Source organism: Pundamilia nyererei, unplaced genomic scaffold (genome assembly GCF_000239375.1).
Source record: "Pundamilia nyererei isolate P.nyererei 1_Seehausen unplaced genomic scaffold, PunNye1.0 scaffold00043, whole genome shotgun sequence".
NCBI lineage: Eukaryota > Metazoa > Chordata > Actinopteri > Cichliformes > Cichlidae > Pundamilia > Pundamilia nyererei.
Window position 1 is genome coordinate 3,464,876 of NW_005187444.1, and position 26,151 is coordinate 3,491,026.

Consider the following 26,151-nt stretch of genomic DNA (forward strand, 5'->3'; position numbering starts at 1 on the left):
TGCCTGTATTTATATATATATAAAAGATGGTGTTGTTTTTAATGCACTGGGCACATGTTAAACAGACACTTACCGTACAGAGGCTTATGTATCCATTTACACCAGCCATAAAACTTATACAGCATGTTAGACTGTATAAAGTCCCACTTTAACAACACTGTTTGCTTCAGAATGCATTTTTGCCTGACAGTGCATTTTCAGAAAATATGTGACTCGTGTTGACCAATGGGCCAAGAGCACAAAGCTTTACACGTTACAGTACCCCCTCACACACCACCCCCAATTTCTCTGGGATCATCTGTACACTTTCATTAAGTATGCAGTAAAAAGAGCAGAAAGCTTATGAATATTGAAATGAATAATGTATGTTTTCTGCTTTAAGCTACAACTGCATCTGAGTAAAGCAGGCTCGCTCTTGCTGCAAATTTAAAGAAACTTCAAATGTCAATTATTAGTTTTAGTGAAAATGTATGTTGTAAGAGTATGATCTTTTTTTAATGTCGTTCTTCACACTGAAGCAAAACTAGTTCTTGATTTAGAGTCATGTAAATGCTGCTTAGTTATCCGCTGGGCTTTCAAAGCAACGATTCAAGCCCCGACACACTGCAGACATATATTCAGTATGTTGTGATCCATTGAGCTTACTGGTGTGTCTTAGAAGTCAGTGCACAACAAAGTAAGCATTCATTTGTTTAATCTAACTTATTTTTAAATACAGCATTTACAATACAACATTTGAAATGATATGTATAAAAAAATATATGTCATCTTACAATACAGTACCAATTAGAGAACGATGGAAAGTAAAACAGACACAGAAACAACATCTTAACACACCCGCTCCACTTAACAATATACAGCATGTCAACTCTAAACTTGGTGAATGGTAGGCTTCTACGTACAGACTCAGAACAATTTTATTAGCAGAAGCTGAACAATAATTCATAGATCCTTACATACAAAAGGAGTTGTTTTATCCACTGAAAATGCTTTTGTTCATGCACTTTGTACATGCTCCACTGGAAGACAGCTCACGTTTCATATAACTCCCACACATCACGTTCACGCAGTCATCATTTGCTCAGAGCTTTGGGGACTAGACTTTCAAAGCCAATATAACTGAACAACTTAGATAGTTAGTTTCCTGCAGGTGAATCATAAAGTTCAGCTTTTTCCCTCACAGGTCCGGTGAGGTTTGATGCAGTTACTCTTTGATTTTAGACAATTGCAACCTTAAGAAAATTAAAGGGCCCTTTAAGTATTAAGACAAATGTATAATGGATCCTTTTCACGTGGTTCACCCAAGGCCATAGTATGAACTGAGGTTTCCAAACATATTGCCAATAGCAAAGAATGCTCTGCACAGCAGTTTGCTGATATTCTTTTGAGGAATTTATTCAGGCTTTGTTGATCCTCAAGATGTAAATCTGTCCATAATTCTGCAGTGTGCGGCTACTTTTAGCTGACATCTTATTTCATATAAAGACCAGACAGCAATTTCTCCTCCACAAATATCACCTTCACAACATGGTTGCACTGCTTGGAGATGAGGCTTATTAAAGCTATCCATTACCACTTGTGCAACAGCTAACTGCCCTGTGGTAACATCATGTGTTTATAGCTCATAGGTAGGTAATAAGCAGGTAACACTGGGTTGAATTGGCACCGCAATGTGTGTCACGAAGAATGCCACACACACACGCACAGCACAATGTAAATTGTGCTTCCAAGCATCATCCATTCAAACAACATCCCCTCCAAGGAGCTGATCCATGCAGGTCTTGGAATCATTTACTAAAATGAATAGTGGTTTTCCCAGGGAAATGTTGAGGAAAAACAATAAGCCGTATTGTAAGGTGGTGGGCATTCTAATTTCATTTCAGATAGTACATGGGGGATTTGCTCAGGGAGAATTTCAAGATTGCAGTACAAGCCAATCTGTGAAAGGTCTCGATCTGTAACACTGAACAAGACCTTGAGGGAAAACACGAAACAGGTGGCTATCACACAAGTGGAACAAAGCTGTACAAAACTGTTCCAGCATGCTTAATGATGACCTGCGTGCGCTGCATGTTCCTAAAGAACATCGGTACAATGTAAACATTTCTTGCCACCACTTCAATTTAGAAACTAATGTGACATATAGCAGATTCTGATCACACAACAAGGTTACTTTTAAAGCATGGTACTGAACTGCTTTGGGTATCATGGCAATGATAAGTTAACATGCCATGTGTCTGCTTAATTCTTAGAAGGTTAGCTGTTTAACAATATTGAGCAATGAGCCCAAAAGCATCTTCAGGGGAAACTCAAGCAAGTTCCCCCAAAAGAAACTGTATGAACAGAGATCAAAGATCACGGAGAAGCAACCATGTAAGAGCAGAAACAGTGAAGGAGTGAGAGCCCAGCACTGGGGAAAGAACGAATTGAGATCTTATAGCTCCAGGGAAGATGTTGTTTTGCTGGTGTAGAGAGTGAGGCAAACACAGACCAATTTACTAGGAGGAAAACTGTGTTGTTAAAAAAGAAAGGAAAAAAAAAGAAAGAGTCGTATGAGCAGACCTGGCCCATTTCTCACTGTGCAATCTAATCTCAGCTCTTGGAGAAGATGGGCGAACACAAACAGTGCTCTCCCGTCAGCAGCGCTGACAGGATATACAGTGTTTGAAAAAGAGCTCAACTCAGTCACACATCTGCCTTACCCGTAACTAAGAAGACGATTAAACAGGAAAGAATATTTAAAGCAGAGAAATCTGGTGTTACTTGATGAATATTCAAGGCAACAATGACCTCTGACACTTCCTGATGAGATTTCGAGCTGGAAAATGATTAAGGGTCAAGAGGGGACATCCTCAGAGAGAAATCCAAGGGCTACACTTTTGTCAGTTCATTGTCCGTCATGATAAAAAAAACAAAAACAAAGAAACAAACAACAAAAAAACCCTACAGGATTTTCAATAAGGTGGTTGTTTAAAGAATACCATGTTACACTTAATAATAAGTCCTTCAATTATAAATTAGTACTTCATAATACTCCGAAACAAAAAACTGCAGCAAATCAGTAGTACACTGTCCTACAAATAAAATTTGTGTTCATCATTTACATGAAGTGCCTTCCTGAAAAGCTTTCAGAAACATTCCTAAATAATATATAGTTATTTGAGTTACTAATGGGTGAGTGGGTGTGATGACTGAGCGTAGTATCAGCTCAACAGTTTCTAAAATTTGACAGTTATTAAATATGAATGATACTGTACACCAAATGGACGCATAATCATGCATTTATGACCTTGACGGTGTTCAATGCGGTGCTCGTCTTTCACAGTTATCATTTTGAGCATATTAAATGTGTGAATGTATGAAGAAAAACTCTTAATGACTACACTTTCAACTGAATTTCCCCACAACTTTGTTATTTTCAACAAATCCCATGAAAAAAAAAAGCCAACACAAAAACTCTGCTCGATCTCTCAAAACTTTCCAAAAACTCCAGTGCTGTTACTGCTGGGCGCTGTAAGCAAAGGATACATTATTTTGTATTTAGTGCTTTGGCAACCATGTAAGAGCAGAAACAGGGTAAAATGATATTTTGGATAACTGAGCTTAACGACACTGAGAAACAACATGCTGTATATCACACTGGAGATAGAGAGTACAAAATAGTATGTTTTAGTCTTTTCATGGAATTTTGTTACAGAAACAAAATACTGAAATTGTAAACCATATTTTCCTTTGGGCAGGAGAATAGTCAAAACAAAGCTAAACAAAAACCCAACAATCAGAACATTGTGACATGATATTACTTAAAGCTGCTAAACAATAACAGTGAATTATCACCCAGCCGTGTATTAAGGATCGCTATCAAAAGCTGAAATGGATAAACTCCTGTAACACTTCAACATGTGTTAATGAACACTTTGAGGTCAGCTGAACAGTCCTTGAGAATGACTGTGAAGATGCTCCACTAAGAGTACAACTTGCAGGTAAAAAACTATAGATTGATTTGGCAATCAAAACGAGTATCAATAAATACATATAAAATGAAGAAATAAATCTGGAAATACATACATTACTAAATAATAATAAAAACCTTTGCCTTTATGACATATTAAAAGTCTCTGTATAGTCATCATTGGCTGGGGGGTTGCGTAGTCCATAAACTTATACTTCTGATAATGAGCCATTCTTTCTGGCTGCCTGTGACCACAATGCGTACACACTCAATGTCAAAGGCTATTTTGTGGTCTACGTCATGGACCTCAATGTTGCCATTTTTAAACTCTCCTAATGTGATATAAGAGGAACACTGTTTGCCTTTTTTAGTCCCAACTAATTTCTCTCCTACTTCCAGAGCTCCGTGATGAAGAATGTCATTCTGCCGGTCATCAGACCCAGTAACAATCTTAATTTTACTGATTTTGGTAGATTTGTTAAAGACTACAATAAAGAAATCTCCAGTGGAGGGAGGTTTTCCCCAAAAGTATTCGTCCACTGTGCTGTAAGCCTTGGTGGCGTCATAGTTTTCAAAGACATTGATGTTTGTGTAAAGGCTGGCGGGGGGGTTGTCGGGAATGTCTATGGAGTCTTCCTCAAAGTCATCGTCCTTCAGCTTGTTCTCGGCACCTTTATAAGAGGAGTAGTAGCCCATGTGCTGGAACAGTGAAGGCTTGAAGCGGATCACGTCCTTCTGTGCAAGCAGGCCTCTGAAGTGGATGAGGAGCCAGTCGCAGGGCATTTCCTGGTAGAACATGAGCAGGAAATGAGCCAAGCGCGGCAGGTCTCTGGAGTGATACAGCTTCCCGATGTAGCCCAGCTTGGAGAATTCCAACATCACCCAGTAGGAACCTTCTCTGGAGGTGATCACCTTCTTCAGTGCCGTCAGGAAGTTCCTGGAGCAGCGCACATCGTCCTCTAACATCATGTAGAAGTCGGAGAGGTTTGTGCAGAAGTTGAGCAGGAAAGCGTAGTCCACGTTCTGCTTGGAGCGGAAACGGACCCTGTCCTCTGGGTCGTTGTAGTTCCTTTTCAATCCGTCCAAAGACGGATAGTACTCCTCTGGAGCTTGGATTACTAAGAGACGTCCAGCTATGATGTGGTGTGCAAACTTCCTGGTGATTTCCTGCACCAGGTTCTCACACCAGACCAGGTCGAAGTCCGCTAGATGGACGACAACCACAATCTCTTTCAGTTCCTCGTAACTGGACTGATCAAATATGGATTTGATCGTTTCCAGGAGGTAGTTTCCTCTTTTTCTTTTGACAGATGAGAGCCCGATGGTGAGATACTCTGTGAATAAAAAATATGAATGTCAACTTTGATCAGTATTTCCAAAAACATCTTTAAAGGACAGGTTTCAGATGAACTGCATATGTTTCAACGCTGTCTGAGAAAATATACTCCTAAAATTGTAAACGTGAAATTAGAGTTTAAGTAAATTTATTTCAAGGTCTGCTTATTAGTTGCTTCCTGAGCCTTCAAATGGTCATCAGCTGATCTTTATTTACAATCAGTCCTTATCACATGACCAAAGTTCCAGCGTAGTTGAAAGTCACTTTGAATTCAAACTATGTCAAAGTCCACCAGTATTATTTGAGAAAATAAACGTAATACAAATTTTTAAATGCATTTGTATTTTTCTAAAGCATTTTCTAAATATTTTTGCTGAATAAACAATTGTGCTCAGTGCTCACTTATTTAACAGCACACAGTTATTGTCTATGAGGGAAAATAGACATAAAAGCTTTGTGAATAAAGCACAAAGCACTAAAGAAGAATTTAATGTTGAGGTAAAGAAGCCCCTGTGGAGCAGTTTCTGTTTATTGCTATGCATTAAATCCCAATGTCACAGATTTTAAATTTAATTTTGCATCCTCTTCTTGCAAATACAATTCACTGTAATTTGCCCCGGCCCATGTAAGACTCAATGTAAATTTCTATTAAAAAGAAACAGTAAACTTACTCTTGCGGTTCAGTGGGGTACCAGCGAGATAGCGATATGTGACGTTGATGGATCCAGAGAAATTACTCAGGTCTCTGAAGGTGTGGACGTATCGTTCTGAGCTTGAAGGGTGGACTGATGTTTCCCTAAGCTGCCTTTTATCCCCTTCCTGGAGCAAAACATAAAAAAAACCCCACATTATGAACTGATGCACACAAAAAAATCTGGAAAAAAAAATCTAATTATGCAAATTATTAAAGTTCCCAATTATCAAATAAATAAAGTATTTCACATCTCAGCATCAAATAAGGTGGACATCAGATGTTTCTTTTGACAAGTAAATGAAAAGTAAAAAATTTGTGTCTTGGCATATTATACATATTTAAACATTTCCGCAAAAAACATGGAAAGCCTGTAAAGTTTAAGACTGAAACCATTCCCATCATTATTGAAGCTCTATGACATGCATTAACATCTATTGATTTTCAGAGTATTCGGTTTAAATTCAGTTCAAGTCAATTTTATGTACAATCGCAACAGCGCCAAATCACAACAAGAGTTGCTTCAAGGTGTTTTTAAAGTGTATAGCTTAGTAGCTAGCAGTACTTTTATCCTGTAATTGAGCTTCTTTATGTGCAAAAATTAAAAGAATAATTTTCCTATTTTCCTGATCAGAAGAAGAAGAACTAGATACATTTTGTGAAGAGCCAGGTTGATGGATAGCTGAGAAAACTTGCTATGTATAGCATGTGTATTAGGGTTTGTGTATATTAGGATACTGCTGATCATTTCAGTACTGGGTAAAACTTTACAAGGCTTCTAAACATACAGAACCACTGAAACAGCCTTAAACTGATGAAAAACATTGCAGTTGACAGTGAAGCCCCTCACACACCCCAAATCTGTGTTTGACCAGGACCATTTGACTATTTTGTGCAGTTCATCCTCAGCAGACATACCCCTGTGTTGTGAAACTTCATATTATATACATTTTTTCAAGTATTCAAATTTAGCTAAGTAGCTTAAAACACTATTTTCTCAAGTATTGCCTCGGAAATATTGATATCAAATCTATTGACATGACACAACTAAACCTCCATTTCAGAAGGTTTGTTTAAACCCCTGCAGGCAGTGGGGAGAAAAAGCCGCCAAACCACCTTAATATTTTAAAGAACAAACACTGATAATATACTGAGATCAACAAGAGTTGCTGGCATCATGAATAAATGATAAATCATAAAGATGATCTCAATGTGTCCACCTCATTAACATTTAAATATGTCTCTCTTACAAAAGAGCAACTGCACATCAAACAGGAAGCACGTCTGGAAATGTGGTCAAGTGTGCATCAAGAAGACATCCAGAAGAAATACAAACATAAAGTGTGTAATGCTCTGTAAAAACACTTCTGCAAATGCGCATACGTAGAACAATTGACTAACCAGCACGTAGCCATCTTCAATGTAAAGGTTCAGGAAGAGGAGGAAGGTGATGAGGAAGCCGAGGAAGGGAATAGTGGAGCGTTTCCTCAGACATCTCATCTTGTCCAGGGATTTCCACATCAGCCTCATGCTCTACACAGTATTGCTGAGATCTGCACGAAATAAACATGAGCAAAAACACATCACACAAGACAGAAGTGTATGCTTTGAATTTCATCAGCCACGATTCTGCAGATAATTTGCCTTTAGCAGACTGTTGTGAGATTTTAGCAACATAAGACCATCTTTCATGTATTATTATCCCCCACAAGTGTAATGGGTAATGTTTTTTTTATTGTACACAAATACATTAATATACACTGAGCAGTAAATTTGTTCAGTTCCCGTTCCCCTTTAATCTATTTTTAGGTCTTCAGTGATGAAGGCTCATGCCATTTCTGACAGCACACATTTCAGTGCTTTCTTGGTCAAAGAAAACAATGCTTCTGCCTGCTCTCATCAGCTAGCAAACTCCTTCATAGTGGAATAATGTTTGTAGATTACAGGCCACCATCACTCAAGAGGAGAGGAAAATTCAATTTTCAATCATGTCTCTTTATTTCCGATTTCTGGTCGATAAAAGAAAGAAATTAAAAGACACAAAGGGCAAAAGAAGAGAGAGCAAAATGGGTGAAAGGTTTTTCATAGCTAGTCAGTACATAGGTATTTTCTAAAGCTGCAAAAAAATAAGTACTTTCAATAATCTATTAACTACAATGACGTGTTTTTGCTTCCCATCGTAGGTAAAGTCAGTGCAAAATTCAAAAGTACTGAATCTGTAAAAAGGGCAAAAAGTCAAAACATTTTAGAACTGTCACTGCATTTTCTGTTCTGCGTTACTGGTACTACTACTGGTTTTTATCCAAAGGACATCATTGTTGGTTTTGTTCAATTAGCCAATCAGATTTAAGGCAGCTTTGGTTGCATGCAGTAAATGGATTGGTTCGTCTATAGCACTCAAAGCACTTTATACAACCTTCCCAAATTCACCTAAAGCAATTTTTTCTACACCTAAGTGCTTTCTATCTAACAATCACACATCAGAGAGCAACTTGGGGTTCAAATTGCGTGCAGAGTGGAGCAGCCAGGGATCAAACCACCAACCTTCCAATTAGTGGATGACCTGCTCTGTCTCCTGAGCTACAGCCACCCTTAAAGCAGCACATGCGTATAGCATCATACAGTCCTAAACATTAACTAGTGAACTTAAAAAACAAATCTGGATTGGATACACTGGCCCAAAAGCCCCCAAAATCTGCTGAGTTAACAGATTAGCCAATGGGTTCCCAGAGTGACGCGTCAGGAACTGAATCATTTTTAATGGTGATGCACAAAACAGTTTCTTCATCCTTTAAAAGCTATAGATACATCTATCTATCAGTCTGTCTTGTTACAATTACGTATTATAACTGCTAGTTATCTACGAAATCTCAGGCTTCGGGTCAAAAACGTATAATTTTATATAAAGACATTTTAGGTTTTATTTTAGTACTATGATGGACTAGGAAATGGTGACCTTGGTTGCCAAGCAAGCACTCACATTCACAATCTTTATTGAATCCTGTAAGCCATTCTCAATGTCTGCTTTTAACTACTATTTTAACTACTATTACTAACAGTGCAAGGACAACAGTGGGATTATGAAGGAAGAGGAGAAGCACAATATGGCACCATTTATAGACCTGTGCAATCAAATGTAATATATATCTAAATATGACTTTTAAGAAGCTTAAGTTATACTTATGTGTTGTTTGTTCCGCACACAATTTCTCCGTTCAACAAATCAGTTTTGTTGTATGAATTGTGGCATTTCTCTATTGCCGACGTTAATAGTACAAGAAATACAGAACACAGTTTGTGTAATGTTGGTACATGGACAATTCAACAAATAAAAGCTACATCAAACACAGCTTTCAGCTAGAACAGAGCCATACACACTAGCTTCAGTCACAACGGGAACAGAAAGCTCTCAAAGCACATGTACAAGTGAAACCTACTGAGGGAGAAAAAGCCTATAAACAGCGGCAGCAGAAGTAACAGTCCACAGACATGATGCAAGTGGTGTCTGTCCTTTTGTTTGCCAGCAATTAGGCATCAGCATTCCCTTTTGTTCCCTTGTTGCAAAGCCCACGAGATGTCTAATAGAATACAAACTACCTCTAAGCTCAGTTCAATGACCACGTACAAATCAATCACCCACACCAAGAGTCAGCTTCACTGGGGTTTTGACTAGTCAATACCTCTTTTTGCACACTTGAAAACTAAATTTAACATATCTGTCCGGCCTGTTCTCTGCAATTTTCACCTCACTGTGGTTCAGCCATAACTGTGTGTGTACATATACACACACACACACACACACACACACACACACACACACATATATATATATATATATATGTGGTATATATGTGGTATATATGTGGTATAAATGGTATAAGATGCCAAAAAAGCATCGTTATAACAAAGAAATAACTCATCAAACACAAATTTCCTTATTTTTTATATATAAGTTTATATATAAAACACTGATGTGGATGAACACATCTGCATTTGTTGTGAACTGCTTGGTTATGACGTCATTACAGATTAACAAACTGTGCTGTTTGAGCTGCAGCAGCACACCATCCTTCTAGTAAGACCACATCTTGAGATATTATTGAATGAACTGTAATCAGTTCAGTCTGAGTTGTAGGGGGCGATATCTTTTATCACATAAGAAACATTTTGCTAGATATTTCTCTAATATATGCAGTCTGAACACCTGAGTTAATATTTTATCTGCAAAAAGAGGAATTGCAATCTTCATGAACGCTTCATGAGCTACTGCAGTACAGATAATATCTGAAAGGAATATGCTAGCTGTCTGAAATGCATCTTGTATAACCGTGCAGAACTATGGTTGATGCAAAACAGCTTGCATATTGTGTGAGGAAGCTGAGTGGAGCACGATGATGAGAAGAATCATTAGGCCGACTCTGGAGAAATCTCAGCTGATGGCTACAAGTACAAGAGTCCTCCTGACGGCACAGCTCAGGTAACTCTCTTTGCTTCTTAGAACCTCCTTAGTGAGATATCAGCAGCAGATCTTTCGATATCTGCACAAACATAAGCTGTGTTGGGACGTTTTGCATACAATTAAATCAAATTAAATTCTTTGGACAATCCCGTGTGAACGCTACAATTAGACAACTTTCTGTTCCAATGTTGGGGAGGAGTTTATGCCTCTGGATGGAGACTTGAGTGTCTGTCATCAAGTTACAAGACAAAGAAAGGCGCCTCTTATTTCAATAATTCAGTATGGTCTCAGAGCAGGAAGAGGATGAGATCCTCCTCCTGCCACAGGCACAGCTGGGAAACATGCTCACTTCTGCTACCCTAGATTTCACTTCTTTATTTTATTTTATTTTATTTTACACAGCAGAACATCTAAAACAGTGTCACCTCCTTACTCTGAGAATACGCTAGAACATAGACCAGGTATACGCTGGCATGCTGTATGAATTCACCGATAGCTTCCAATAACAAGTGGGTGGGATGTGCGGCTTGTTGTGTTTATTCTTGTGGCATGAATCCAGAGTGGAGCTGCAGCAGTGAAATGCACTAAGTGTATTTTAATGGGTGTGTCATCCTGGCAGTCACACAGCCCCTTGGATGTCCTCAGCACCATTTTGGGACACAGTATACTTCCAGCAAGCTGGGGCTGTTAAATATCCATTATGCGCTGTGTGTGAACTGGACCAAATAAACCACAATACCGCCCCTCTGCTTGCTTTTGCCTAGCAGTGCGTTGTGCACTGAAGTCGCATCAACTGCCTGTCCCAAACGCCTTTTGAAAACCGTGCTCTCAATAAGAAGTTAAATCCTGTTACACAGGCATAAAGGGCTCCGTGGCAACAAAACTGTCACAAAAGCCAAGCACTCTGGCCGTAAAGACCTCCCAAATTTGATTTAGGCATTAGGCCACTAAATGCTCAGCGTGATCAAAACTTCTCAAGCCTTGTAATTTTTGTTCAGCATACTTTGCTTTGTATTCTATAACAAGCAGTCTGCAAAAATCCTTTAAGATCGATGCTTCGGTTGCTCCTGGATGAGATAAGATAGAAAATATGCCCCTTCAAAAATCCTCCAAGGAAACTATCACCTGGTTGTATCACACCAGAGCCTTAGGGGTTGGAAATGGCTCTCAGCTGGAAATCTTTCGCCCATCAATCTTTGACGTCACAGCGAGCTTATGAAGCTTATGTTGTTGTGCAGAAAGATGATCACCAGAGGAAGAAAAAATGGTAAACAAAGGGGCTTGGAAAATTATGAGAAGACCTCTAATGTGAACCGGTCACAAAATTAAGATGAAAAATTTATGTTCAACAATCGAGAGCATATAGTGAATCTTGACTGAATGGGAGCATCGATACACTGAAGTTAATGGAGAGTAATATTATAGGCTTATAGGCTGGAACTGGTTTATTTATTCAATGTGGATAATAATATTAATAATAATAATAATAATAATAATAATAATAATAATCCACAGTCTAAGTAAAAGTTGTAAAATTTACCACAATAAAGAGACAAAAAAAAAAACACATAACAAATAACAGATTCATTATGCAACACTTCTATTAGTTGAAACAATATCATGAAGGGCGAGAATTTTAAAGCGAGCTTTTACATGTTTCGTAAGCGATATCCCTTTTTTCATGTATCTAGACTTAAACTACCTTGACAAGCAATCTCTGCATTCATCCTCAACGTCCTCCACGTTTCTGTGGCAGTGCATACGACATGACTTGTCCCCCATCCTCCAGATCCTCTAATGGTGAAATCTGACAGAGGCCACCTGCAAATGGAAACAAAGCAGCTGCCCCACGCGAAGAAGGCAATTGTGTGGTCCAGCTTGATGTGCAGCTCTAATGCCAAGCTTTCGATATGATGGCAAAAAAAAAAAACAGAAAGAAAAAAACTAGAGAAAAAACAACAAAAACAAAAGGCTTTCCTGTCTTCCTCCATTTGCAGTGGCTTGATTGGTGCAGAGTGGCAGCAGTCCTGCATGTCAACGATACCACTTTCTTTTTGTCAAGTGCTGTGAAAGGAAAACGAAGAGCTCGGCCGGAGTAAATGAAACAAGGTATAGGACGGTGCAGAGCGGCAGTGACACAAACGTGAGTTGAGCTCCACAGTAATTTCACATCCCATCTTCCGGAGGTTGTTTTATCAAAGTCACTTCCATTGTGGCGATACCACTGCACCTTGGAGGACACGTAGCTTGGTTGAAGCGTAACACCTGCTAACCTGAATTTGAGAATAATTTGAATGGATAGCTTTAAAAAAAACAAAACATAGTTGGTGTATACTATCAGCTTAATGAATTTATTTTTCTGAATGCAGGCAGCGAACTGGGAAAAGGCCGAATAATGAAGAAGAGATTTGAAAATAAAATGTTCTCCTCTGGGAATCTCAGGTACACACAGCAGCAAGCCCCTCCACGTGCTATTCAAAAATCAAAATAACCTCTTAACAAACACATTTCTTACCAGCTTGAATCAACTTTCAACATTCAATTTAGGCCACGTTTTTAGAAGAGTGAAGAAGCATTTCTGTAATGGGAAAACCTAAATGGGAAACTTATTGTGAATAAGAAAAGGGGAACAGATTAATAAAATGGGCAGCAGAAAGCAATTCTCCCACATTTCATCTTGTTATCTGTTTTACATTATTTCCCCTGGGTATCCTGCACCTTGCAGATATACAGCTCTGCACAAATAATCAATTAAGCTGGGAGATTTGCAGGTATTCAGCAGTTGCTTTGTGTCAGGCCTTCAGCCACTTTCAATGGATTTTCGTTCTCGATAAAAAGCCGAGAGTAACAGAGGCTTTTGTTGATAACAAAATTGTGGCATGCAGTGGAATAATAAATCTGTTTATTATGAAATGAGTCTTTTCTTAATCTAACTGGTCAAACAGTTTACCAATTACTGCATTCTTGCAGCATGCCAGAGAAAGGAATCTGTCATCTACAAAGTCCACAGACCCTTGTCAGAGAGCCACGGCTGTTAGGGAAACACAGAAATGATCTTAATTATCGAGATGCAAATGTAATTCCAACAAACCCTGCGTATCACAACAGCCAATCACGTTTGACAACCTGTCATCTCCACAAAGGTATTCTTCCAAAGGGAGAACACTCCTATATTCCCTCTGTAAACTGCCAAGCAGATTTCTGATCATAAAACCGAGTCAGACGGTTCGCTTTGCCAGGCTGCTATGCCAAGGATCCAAACAGATGTAACACCCCAGCACAGAGGCAGCCCCACCCTCCCCCCATTGTCTCCCTGTGCTGGGCCTGTCACTGCTGTCAGCAGCCTGAGCTCACTCACTCTAATGGGGGGGGGTTGAGTATTGCGGTGGCAGCAGAGGGGAGAGTGAGTGCTGAATGTGATGCATTCCCCGTGGACATACTGTCCAAGTGTGCCACCCTCCCCCACCACCACCGACTGCCACTGCTACCACCGCCGTGGCCCTCGTGGGAGAAACATGCAGACCAGTGACAATGGCACTTCCAGCTGTTCCCTCATAAAGAGCTGGTGTGCAGGACAAGCCATGACGCTTTAAAAACCCCAAATGGTCTCAGCTCGTCATCCTGTCAGGTGCTCTGACACTAGAATATTTCCAGCCTCCACCAAGACCCCCACCAGCCCTCGCACACCCACTCTCGTGTTCTTGCCTCTGTAAGCTCACACAATGAGAGGCCAGTCCATTGTTCTAGTTCCAGTATGTGTTGGAGACGCCAGTAAAGGCTTTCAATTCATCAGCACTGGCACAGGTGGCGCAAGCTACTCGAATACATTCTCATGAAATGTTAAGCATGCGCATCCCATTGATGCTAGCTTCAGAGCAATCAAGCATCAAAACAGTCGGAACAAACAGCTCTGGCACTCGCTCTGCCGCGGTACAACTGTGCAGATTATTCATGGTCCGTAACTGAAATGTGATTGTGCAGAGCCTCATCAGATCGGTCCATATATATTTTGTTTAAATTATTTATTTTACTGGATGGAGAAGAGGCGTCTCATAATTTTATAGCTTTCAATCCACTTGTGCCATCTCTGTGCAGCCAACCCTTAACTTTAGCAGCACTGTGAAAGGGAGACTGCATTTATCACGAAACACAAACTGAGTGCAATCAAGGAGCGTAATGTGCTGATAAGGTGGCAACATACACACGCTTCATGACATAGACGCACTCACACTCTACAGTGATACACAGAGATATATGATGTATGGCTTCTACTGAAGCTACGTTAAACAGCGTATATTTGAAGTATATTCTGGATGTAAGGTTAGAGGGAATTTTGAAAAGCTTTTTATGGTTCCAGAGGCAGTGAACATAAAGAGGACAGTGAAGTGTGAGAAATAATTTGGTCTCTCCTAGGCCCTTCTAACCACTTAGCACTTTGACCTAGATTAGCACTCTGTCAGAGGTGCACTTGGGAGGCATGGCAATGGAGGACTGCGATAGTGTCTGCTTATTTCCACAAGAAAACACTCTTGACATATGTTCACTCCCTGAGCACATGCAGACGCTTGCATACTGGTTTTATTTTTGATATCAAGTATTACGTAGTATCTCTATCTGTAACACAAGATGATTAGTATTTGGATACTGTGAATTTCTCTCCAGGGCAAAGATATTCAATTAGTTCTTTGTTATACCGCAATCCACTAATGGACCGTGCGGCATCTCAACTTCAAACTCCACATCTATCCTCTGTGCCTGACGTCATGTGTCATAAACATATGCTGCTGCTCCCCTGAGGCCATTTTCTACATTAAAAACACAGACCCATGTGAATTAGCCGACAGCATCCTGTCATCGTGTCTATTCTTAAAAACAAAAAAAACTGGACTGTGCCAAGGGCAAGACGAAGAATGGAAAACAATAGAGGGAAAACGGCCATTTTAAAAAAAAAGTACCAGGAAGAAACCCCCTCTCCCGTTCCTCCCCTCTCTCTGTCTCCATTTGGGAGACAGCAAAAAGGAGACTTGGCTCTGCCTTAAAAGCACTTAAAAAACCAAGGTCACCTCCTGGTCAAATCTGTGAAATGAGAAAATAGCTGAAGGGGCAATAGGCCAGCAGCAGATAACATGAGAATGCACTATCTTTCCCCTACACATTTAGTGCAGTGAAGGATGAGGCACTGGCAGACTTTTCAAAACAAAAGAGGTTGAAATAAGGACTGGAGACACAATAAGATGGCCCACTTTCACCAAGTATGACAGCGCATACATTGAAGTGCTCTTAGAGAATGAGGCTTTTGGTCAAGCAGATAGTGGAGAGCCAAAGAGCCGAATGTGAGCTCACACAACTGGGTTTTTGCATTTAATCACTCAGGTAAATTTAAAGCCACATCCTTGTCCTTCAATTTAAGTCAGGAGCTGTTGTTACCATTAAGGAAATGAATCCTAGAACTCAACTGAAATTCTCAGAGTCACATAGAGTGAACATCCACTCTCTCCCTAAGGTGCAAATTGGAGTAGTAAAACCTAAATTGATGTTATCAGGTGTTTGGAAATGGGCCATTGATGCTGAATTATCTCTTGACATTGGGGGCTCATGAACTTCTGTGAAATATATACCAACAAAATTATGCCTATTTAAGTACAGGGCTTGCAGCTGTGACTCATAAAATGTGCCCATAACATATAAGCCCTGTTTGCACAAAACAGCAGCATCACCTGGAGTCCCACAGTGATTTGTAATAGCTGCAGATGGACGTCACTGCTTTAATCAATGTGTGACTCAGTAGTGTCTATTGTGTGTAAAGCAATATCACCTCACTCTGATGAAACCAAAACATATGAAAGACTGCACTGAGACACGCTTAAAAGAAGCGGAGGATTCTTCAGTGTTGTTGGGGACACTTCTGCTGTGCAGTGGTGCAATTTTTCTATTTCTTTTGTTTTTTATGTGACTTCCGTTGTGTTTTGTGTGCTTTTGTGTTCTGGTGTTTTCCTAAGCTATACGTTTGACCTTTAAGGGCCACCGTAAATATCAGCCATATATCATTTAACAGAAGTCATCTAATACTGGTCTTATCTTGTGCTTGCACAGTCAGACTCTTAGGGTTCTTCTTTTCTACTGTACTTACACTTTGTACACTCACTCCATAACGCAGCATCAAAGCTAGAGAATTAGATATATTTATAATTAGCCGATGACAAACAGCTAAACAGAGGAAGTGGCGCAGAATGTCATTTTATTTTTTTATTTTTTATTTTTATTTTTTTGGCCTGTCCTGTTTGGCTCTTTTGCCATCAGAATTGTTGTCTAAAGGCAAAGAAAGATGCCCAACGGATTTACTTTACCAAACTGACCATCCCAGCCTTGCCGTAATGGTCCATTTGATTCACCTTTTATTGTTTATTTTATTTTCACACTGAATACGGGACAGACTTGACTGGGGGAAAAAAGGGGAGAAAGAAAGAGGGAAAGAGAAACAGCTGAGAAGAGGGACGGGGGAGAAGGGCAAAAGACAAAAACCAACAGAACGGGCAGAATGTCATTTTAAGTGATAACTGTTTGCTAAACTATTAGCCGCAGCAACTGTATGGGCAATATTAGCTCTTCCTTTTCAGCTTGTGTAGCATCCAAAAAGTGCTTATTGTGACCTTGACTTACAAGATGACCCCCAGGTTGTACTAGTCATGTTTAATTAAGGCTGCAGTGTTCCAGCATCTTCCTCATTGTTAACTGATGTTCTGTTGAGCAACTGCGGGATTAGCTAGCGAGTAATAAATCATGGCAAATCTCTGTGATCAACACAGCTTTAAAGGTGATGGGAACTTGTTCATTTTTAATGAGCATACAGATACATTTGAAGCAGCTAACATCATTTGGAGTGAAAGCAGTTTGATGTAAAAAATCAACATTTTAATAAAATCTTTAATAGCTCTTCAGTTGATAACACTGTTATTGTCACAATGAGTAAATTGCATCTTGTGTGGATTGTGGAAGCAAAATATCACCCCTTACAGTGGGCTGACGCAGCGGTTTTTATCAAGGAATGAATCAAGAAATCTGTAATCTTTAAAGATTTATAACTTCAAAAGCAATCTCCACAGTCCTGCAAATCACAAATTCTTTCCTTCTGAAAGCAAGAGAATGAAAAACCAGCAGAAAGTGAGATGAACAGCACATTACCTGAGCAGAGAAGCACATGTTTCCTGCCAGCCTCACCAGTCTTGAATAACAGAGTTCTCCTGGAGGCAGCTCTCTGTTGATCAATTGACTACCTATCCCAGTGCTAGACTGATGGGAGAATATCCCATATCCCTGCATCCTCTGAATTCTCCCAAGTCTCCATCATGAATATTTGATGAGGGATGTGTGTGCCAATCACTAAAAGACGTTTATCTCCAATACCCATGACTGGGCAGCCCTTGCTGAGCTTCTCTGCTGGTAATCAAAAACAAACGTTTCATGGATGAAAAAAGGGCCTTTTCATGAGAATCAGCGATACTGCTATAATATATGCATGGAAGACTGAGAATGCATTAGGATTCAAACTTGATACAAAGATGAGACATATTAATTTTTAAATGTTAGATTCATATTTCTCTCTACCAAGGAAATGTAAAAGCGAGACGTATATTATTGTACAGCTAACCCGCCTGTGTTTGCTGTCTGGCTTCCCACGAGTCTTCAGGAGCACATGTAGTCTATTAATTAGCAATTCTTGGACTTGTGTCTGTACTCATTCAACCTCAACGACCCTGTTTGTGCTACAGCAACATTGCAGAATGTTCAGCAAATTCCTGCAGTCATTCCTCAGACCTTTTGTTTCCCATCATTTTATAACCTTGGTTATGCAAAACACTGGCATTTCTGCTGAGAGAAATGAGCTTACAGGCCCTCATAAAACCTGATACAGATTCTGTAGGCCTTTAACGATCCTTATATAGAGCACCTTTCACCACTATTCTGACGCAGCTCTTCCGATCTACAAAGAGTGAGAGTGGAAAACTGTGAAATAATATGGAAAAATGTTACATTTCCCCTGCCAGATTTAGTTTCTCTTGAAATCTGAAAAAGCATGGTCATCGTCGAGCCACTCTTATTAATTTCTATCATTTGACTTCAAATGCATCAAAGCCTCTAAGGGGGTGAAGAAAGAAACCCGAAGTCCTGTGTGATTCAACATAATGTTGATTATTTGACTGCATCCCTTGTTATACACTAACACAAAAGCTTTTTGTCAGTCATATATGAAACTATAGTGGCAGTTTATGGCTATAATCGGATCAAAGTAAACGAGGCACCGAACCAACTGTAACACAATTACACTTTAATTAATGAGTTTTACTGTTCAGTGACATTTATGCAAAGCACTAAACATTGATGTCTCCACAAAGAAGACACTGGCACATTTTCTAGCTCTGATTCCTTTCGTTTTTCAACTCAGGTTGAAGGCCATCCTGTCAGTTAAAAGAGCATTTAAAATTCTCAGTGCAGTTGTTTGTATGATTGTATTACAATCATACAAACAGGGCTCTAATCCACCACCTCCCTAGGGTGTTTCTGTGTGCTGTTTGCATGTTCTATCTGTGTGTGAGTGGGTACTCTGGCTTCCTCCCACAGTCCAAAGACATGCAGTGAGTGGGCTTAGGTTAATTGGTGATTCTGAATGGCCCTGCAGTGAGTGCCAATGGTTCTCTGTCTGTCTGTTAGCTCTGTGACAGACTGGGGACCTGTCCGGGATGTATCCTGCTTTTGCCCTATAGTAGCGGGGATAGGCTCCAGCCCCACTGCAACCCTGAATTGGAGAATGGATGGATGGTGACATGCATGTGAGCATGTTAATTCATACAATTTACAGAGAGTATTATTAAATGACCTTTTCCCACCAACGAGCCTTCACCGAGCCTGCTGAGGTCAAGCATCTATGATATAAATGTGCATTATGGTTCTGACAAATTGTGCCTCTTGTTTATGAATGTGGAGCCAATGGGAGTGTTTTTTTAAACAGCAGTTGTCTACAATTACTCTTGAGGAGGATCTTTTTCTGTCATTTTGAGATGCTGACAAAGGATGCCCTTTACCTTTGAAGTACTTCATCTTGCTTCAGGTAAAAGTGTCCATAACTTGGCAAAAAGGAAAACTTTTTGTTTGGTTCCTTGCCTCGGGCAGGTTTTCAAACCAAGTGGGCTCCTCTGATGTTGAAATATACACATTGCACATACAAAATAGTATGTCAAAGAGAGAGAGAGAGGCACAGAAACAACCCCGCTCATATCATGAAAGTGCAACTCCTACTCTATCAAGAAAGGATGCCGCACATTTCCTCCTGCCTTTTGAAAAAGCAAATCAGAATCCACTAAAAGCTTGTCTGTCTGCATTATTAATGCCTGTATAGTGAAAGAACTATCCAAGAATATGCCTTGAATCCAAATCTTTTTTGGGCTTCATGTGAAACAAAAACCAAACATTTTGACCATTTTGAGTCTAAAATTCACAAATGTTTACAACGTACACAATTGTATTCTAAATAATAATGAGTTAAAATCACACCAGGCCTGATAAAATTATCACAAATAAAGGCTTAAGCACATTAACTGCAACCTTTTTACAGAAGGGGAGAGTCGTGTTTCCAGCACAAATATATTCTACAGACTGCCATTCTCGTTCACCTCCAGAGCAGAGGCTCTAGTGGTTTATTATTCAACATAAGTCTGCACACCAGCCCAGCTCCACCTTTGGCTCATTTCTGAACAATTTTCAAGCTTCCTGTAAAATGAATATGCATTGCCTTTGCTGTGAATCCATTTGCAAGACAGAATGATAATGAGGAGAAAGTGCTTTCAAAAACCCAATTAATCTCATGTAAAACGGCTGCTCAATGCTTCTAATGAGATGCCATTTTAATAAGCGGGTATGTTGTACAACAAAGCCATTTGGTAAACATTATTGTTTATTTGTTTGATGACATGCATGCAATGGAACGAATTGGATTTTGGGAAAAATAAAACACTTATCAATGTCTGACTTGAAGAAAATGTGCCTTTTGACTTGGATTGTGCAGCTTACAATTCACAGAGGTTATTGTTACTTGAGTAGAAATGCACACTTGTATGTAAAGTTTTCTTTTTTTCAGTTTATGCAGAGACGGATTTAACATTTAACATTTATTGAAAATAACCTTGAGCGCTGTGCATCTCAAGTATATGCTGTGAATATTATATTGGCTCCAGAAATTCAAGTTTGTCTCCATAGGAGGAAACAGCTTTAGAACTGACACGAGTTTAGACAGAAAATATTTATGGGAACCTCATAAACACGAGCTCAGAGAAGTTGCAACCTAATTTCTTTTTTATTGCACCATGAAATACACCTTTCAAATGCTGCCGTGTGGACAAGCTGAAAGGAGAAGGCGGCTGGACTAAAACTGTTGAGAGATGGATCAAATTTGAGGGCTAATCGGTAGCTTGTAAACAATGCTGCTTTCAGAAGAAAACAAATCTACTTGTTATTGACTCAAAGGCTGCTGACTCCATCTCTGCCTGGTTGAATGTGTTTACTTATTCATCAAGGTGGAGAGGGCCAACCACTTTCTCAAACTCTGGGTCCCCGCAGTTATCCTTTTCCTGCTGTCCAACAAGAGGGACAGACCCGATTAAATATGCATGGAGACCAGTGAGTTCGCCTTAAAGTTCTCAAAGCTTTATTCTTCCCACCTCAAATATTCATGACCTCTACTCTGTTGCTGTGTGGTCTGTATATGCATTTGTGCAAAGGCACTGCATCCTCACCTGCCCTCACAGAAAGAAAAGAACATAAAGGGTGCAGATTTGAATAGCTGTGGGAGGTGTTCTTGCATCATCTTAGAAAAGTGTCACATACCTCTCATTCACTGGGTGGTTCAGTACCGCATGTTATGCTACAGTATCTGACTTGTACTCTTTCCAGATTGCTTGGTATTCAGGGAGACACTCACTAAATGAGAGATAATAAGAGTGTACTGGGCGATCTGTGCATGAAAATGAATGCATAGAGTTGGACTGCTCCGGTATTTTACCGTGTATCTATTACAGGGTGGAGAGAGGTCTTCAGGGGTTGCCTAGTAGCAGGGGTGTCGAACATATGGCCCGGGGCGGCTCAGTAGATGGCTTTGAAAATTGTGAAAAGGAAGTAAAAATGTGAAAATTGTGAAGAAGAAGTATGAAGTAAGGTGTAAATGTGAACTCTTCACTGCATTTTGTGCTGAAGAAATGATCAAGTCATGAGAGTCCAAACTGATGGGTCAGAGTTTTGAATTGTTGTTGTTTTTACAGCCTTCTTACTCACTAAGAAATCCTCCCCAGCCTGCCATGCTACACCAAAATAAATACTAGAAACACAATCACAAAACAGGAAAATAGATGGGTAATTTATTATTTCATTCTTTTTGTTTTAGAGATGAGCTCATGGATGGAGGTTAGGTAAACAGGCTGTGGCCTATAGAACTTTCAAGAATTAAAGTGATACCTGTATCTTGTGATTTAAAAATTTGCAATCTTAGTTCTAATTTTGTTTCTTTCTGACACACAAAACATAAACAGATTTCCTTAAAATTTGCTTTATGCAGCTATTTATGAGTTCTTTCTAGATAATATTACAACACAGTTTTAAGTTGTGGATAACTTGTGTACACTTTGTGTAACTGCATGGATCAGTTGCCAACAGGGAAGCTGCTGATACCCTCTGCTAGACAAACTATGCACCATAACTCATGACATAGTTGAAGGGTGTTTTTTCTCTCGTCTTGTTTCTTTACTTAAATTTTTTTTTAGCCTGTTATTAATACATCGAGAAATAGCTAATATTGGCAGATCAGTTGAGCAGGCAGGTGGCCTGACAATTAGTATCAGTTGAACCTCCGTTTTTTCAGATACTATCATCACACAAATTTCCATTTTTTCTACATCACACATTTTGGTGTTAGCAAGTGGAAAGTCATCTGTTATGTTGATAAATCACTGGATCCCATTTACTTGCTAATGCTAGCTCTGTTTTCATACAAAGCGCAGAACGTAACTGATCACCGAGCAGTGAAAGCAGAGCCAAAGGCAGCTTGCCTGGGACGCTGGTCTACCATCAGTTTCCTCCAAGTTTAACGACAATGTGAATTCGCAAACCACCAGAAAAAAGCTGCTGGTTGGTCAGCTCGCCTATAGTTCAAGTCATCATTAATGGGACACGGTCGCACAACCAAGCACAGCTTTCAGTGACAACAGCTAAACTGCTTTACTTTGAAATGTTTAACTAATGTGTTTTTAGATTTGACTTTGCCCTGATAGAACACAACTGCAGTGGGTCTCAAACAGTATGTCATGAAACAAGCAGGGTATTTTGAAGAAGTCAGTGTGCATTCTGCCAATGAAATTTCAGTTTCAAATATCACAAAGACAGTTTGTCCATTATTAAAAAATGAAAGAAAGTTATATGATGATACTTCCAGTTTGGATTTGGGAGACAGACACTATCTCTACTTTTAAGATTAGGCTTTAAACTTTCCTTTTTGCTAAAGCATATAGTTAGGGCTGGATCAGGTGACCCTGAATCCTCCCTTAGTTATGCTGCAATAGGTGTAGGCTGCTGGGAGATTTCCATGATGCATTGAGTATTTCTTCTTCAGTCACCTTTCTCACTTACTATGTGTTAATAGACCTCTCTGCACTGAATCATATCTGTTATTAACCTCTGTCTCTCTTCCACAGCATGTCTTTTATCCTGTCTTCCTTCTCTCACCGCAACCGGTCACGGCAGATGGCCGCCCCTGCCTGAGCCGGGTTCTTCCTGTTAAAAGGGAGTTTTTCTTTCCCACTGTCGCGAAAGTGCTTGCTCATAAGGGGTCATATGATTGTTGGGTTTTTCTCTGCATGTATTAGTGGTGGAGGTGTGGTCCCTGGCTGAGCTGCAGGGGAGGGGTGGTGCAGTTAACTCAAGGGGCGGTGCAAGGGGCACAAAATCAAACTGATGATGTTTCTCCCTTATATAGTGAAGCTGGAGCCCAGAGAAGAGACAGCGTGTGTGCTGGAGGCCAGCTGAAAAGCTGAAGCAGGTGCTGAGCTGAAGAACAGCAAAAACAGTATCGTCACCAATAAAATTGACAGAATTAACACGAAGCAGTGTGTCAGATCGTGGTCCTTGCTACAATATTATTGTAGGATCTACCTTACAATATAAAGCACCTTGAGGCGACTGTTGTTGTGATTAGGCATTGTATAAATAAAACTGAACTTGTGGAAAATTCCCTCTTGTTAAATTCATTTACTTTAATAAGGGGGCCCAAAGAGAATGCTTGCATATAGGGTCCAGATTTCTGGAGACCCCTGTGGTAGTCAACTGCTGAGTTACTTTTACATCTGAAATGGGACACTATGTATAAAAATGGCTGTAAATTCTTTAAAAGTTATTCCAATACATTTCTTAAACCACTGAATTAAATCTGCAATTGTGCACTCCAGATTGTTTTATTTGTTTTATCTGAAATCCACTGTGGTGACGTATAGAGGTAAAATAAAAAAAAATATGTGACAGTCTTAATCCTAAGCAGAGGAGTTTTACCTCGCCTTGACAAATACCATCAGTTTCCACCATCTCCAAGCATGTATAGGATGTACAAGTCACCATGGAACAATATCACACAAATGTAACAAACCTTACTTTAAAGAAAGGTTTATACGTTTGGAAGCAGCAGATGGTCAACCTAACCCTATAAAAGCAGACTTGGACACAAACCTGTTGCCGCTCACTCGTCCATCCTCTTTTTTTCTGTTTGTTCACTTGTCTCAAAGGTATCAGAGGGATACTCAATGATCCTTCCTCAAACCGTAGCCTCCGGCCAAGCTCGCTGCTTCATTATTAACAAATATTTTTCACTCGCACTTGGGATTAGGGGTTTTGCTAGTGAATCCAGAATTATTTTTACAATGTAAGTCGTGGATAGAGAAGACCTTTGTGAATTAGGAGACCAAAGGGCTCTTAAGATTCTAAAGGTTTTTAAAAAGCACTGAAACAAGCAAAATGGCATGTACTGGACATCAAATACACCAGTGTTTCAAGGCTAACAGTGGTCTTGCAATCACAGAGAATAGAAATTCTTTTAATTTTGAAGTAATCATTTTCTTCGTTTTCCTTCTTCTGCTGACAGTCACAGAAATAGTAATTTATTTTTGGTCCTTTTCCATCATTGTGATATATTCATATGTGGGTTTAAGCAAGTCAAAGCATACCAGTCCAGCTAATAAGCCATCAAAGAGAGTCTAAAAATACCCAGTAAGCCTCTTCTCTGTGCTCCATTCATGTCTTAAAAAGAAACGTGACAAATAGCAGTCAGATCTGACTGTAACAGCTTTAGGTAGCTTCCGCTGTGACAGTATATATTAACCTACACTGGAATCACTGTATTCACTTTGTGACCACTTCACTCCACATAGCCATCAGGAGAAAAGTGCATGTCTTGTTTTTAGGGTCCTAATGCTGCTGGGCTCGGATAACTGCGAAATATATAACTTTTAACAAGTGCAGTGATGCTAAATGTAGAAGGCGTGTCATTGAGTATCCTTTCACATTTCATCCCCCTGCAGTGGTGCCTTGAGACTTATTTTCTCACCTTTTTATTCTCGTCTCGAGTTTGTGGATGCATGGGCGATTATTGCCTTGTGTTCAGGAAGAGTGAGAATGGCTGCTGAGCCATGGACTGCTCTGTGTTTCATTTGTGTCTCACCGGCTGTGAAATATACCCATAACGAACAATTTGTGCGACAACAAAGCTCAGAGAAGGCCGCTGCTATATTTATGACATCCTAGCAAAAATGTGCACGCAGTATTAAGGATGAAAAAAAAAGGCTAACAATTGGAAATGTGTAGTAAACACTGTTCTTTACCGTTTCAGATGACCACTGCCAGAGCTTAAATGAGGTTTACTTTAGTTGTCTAAAAGCCATTTTCATTATTATGCCCCACTTATCAAACTGGGACAGAGTATCTCCCTCACACTGTACAGTCACCCCTCCTGTGAAATCATAAAGCAGAAAATCACCATCCATCTGACATTTTTCACTTGGGAAATGGTGGCAATAACTCCTGACTGAGTTGGCATTTGGAAGTTGGACGTTTGTGCCTCAGGGACAGGACAGGAGGAGTGGGTTGAGAGTCGAGTGGGAGCAGAGAACAAGTTTTTTTCTGTTGTGGAGAGGATCCGCTTTATCAGTCACAGCTGCTGTAGGGCTGGCCCTGGTGGGGACAGACTTTGGTAAAACCCCCTACATTTCACTCCACACACTCCACAGTGGGGAGTCTCTCAAAACAGAAGACAATAATATGCATGGTGGGCTCTTCATGAAGGAAATAGCACGCCATATGGGAGGCAGAGCATGCAAAATATTGAAACATTGCTGTAGACACAGTTGTCTGATGGTGCTGATAGCTTTCTTTCCTGAGCCTGACAGCTTTAAAGCAAGGACTTCACACATTAATTCGCATACACACACAACTGTGTAGTGACCCAAAGCAGGCTGTGGATGTGTGGCCATCAGACTTTTTATTCACTTCTCTGAATATACACTACATACACACGAGACTGTGCACTTTTATAAAACTGCCCTCCTACACACACACACGCACACGCACGCACGCACGCACACACGCACACACACACACACACACACACACACACACACACACACACACAC

At 39.9% G+C, this 26,151-nt stretch overlaps 1 protein-coding gene across 3 annotated transcripts in view; it reads right to left on the minus strand.

Annotated features, from left to right (window-relative positions):
• Positions 1 to 774: 774 nt before the first annotated feature.
• The window catches only part of mgat4c (mgat4 family member C), a 135,692-nt gene continuing 110,315 nt past the window's right edge, over positions 775 to 26,151 (minus strand). For all 3 annotated transcript variants that reach the window (XM_005731553.1, XM_005731552.1, XM_005731554.1), the window contains 3 exons: positions 7,381 to 7,532; positions 5,960 to 6,107; positions 775 to 5,286 (listed from right to left, as the gene is read on the minus strand). In XM_005731553.1, coding sequence (XP_005731610.1) covers positions 4,130 to 5,286; positions 5,960 to 6,107; positions 7,381 to 7,509 — 1,434 coding nt within the window. In that variant the 5' untranslated portion in view covers positions 7,510 to 7,532 and the 3' untranslated portion in view covers positions 775 to 4,129. The remainder of the gene's footprint in view (positions 5,287 to 5,959; positions 6,108 to 7,380; positions 7,533 to 26,151) is intronic.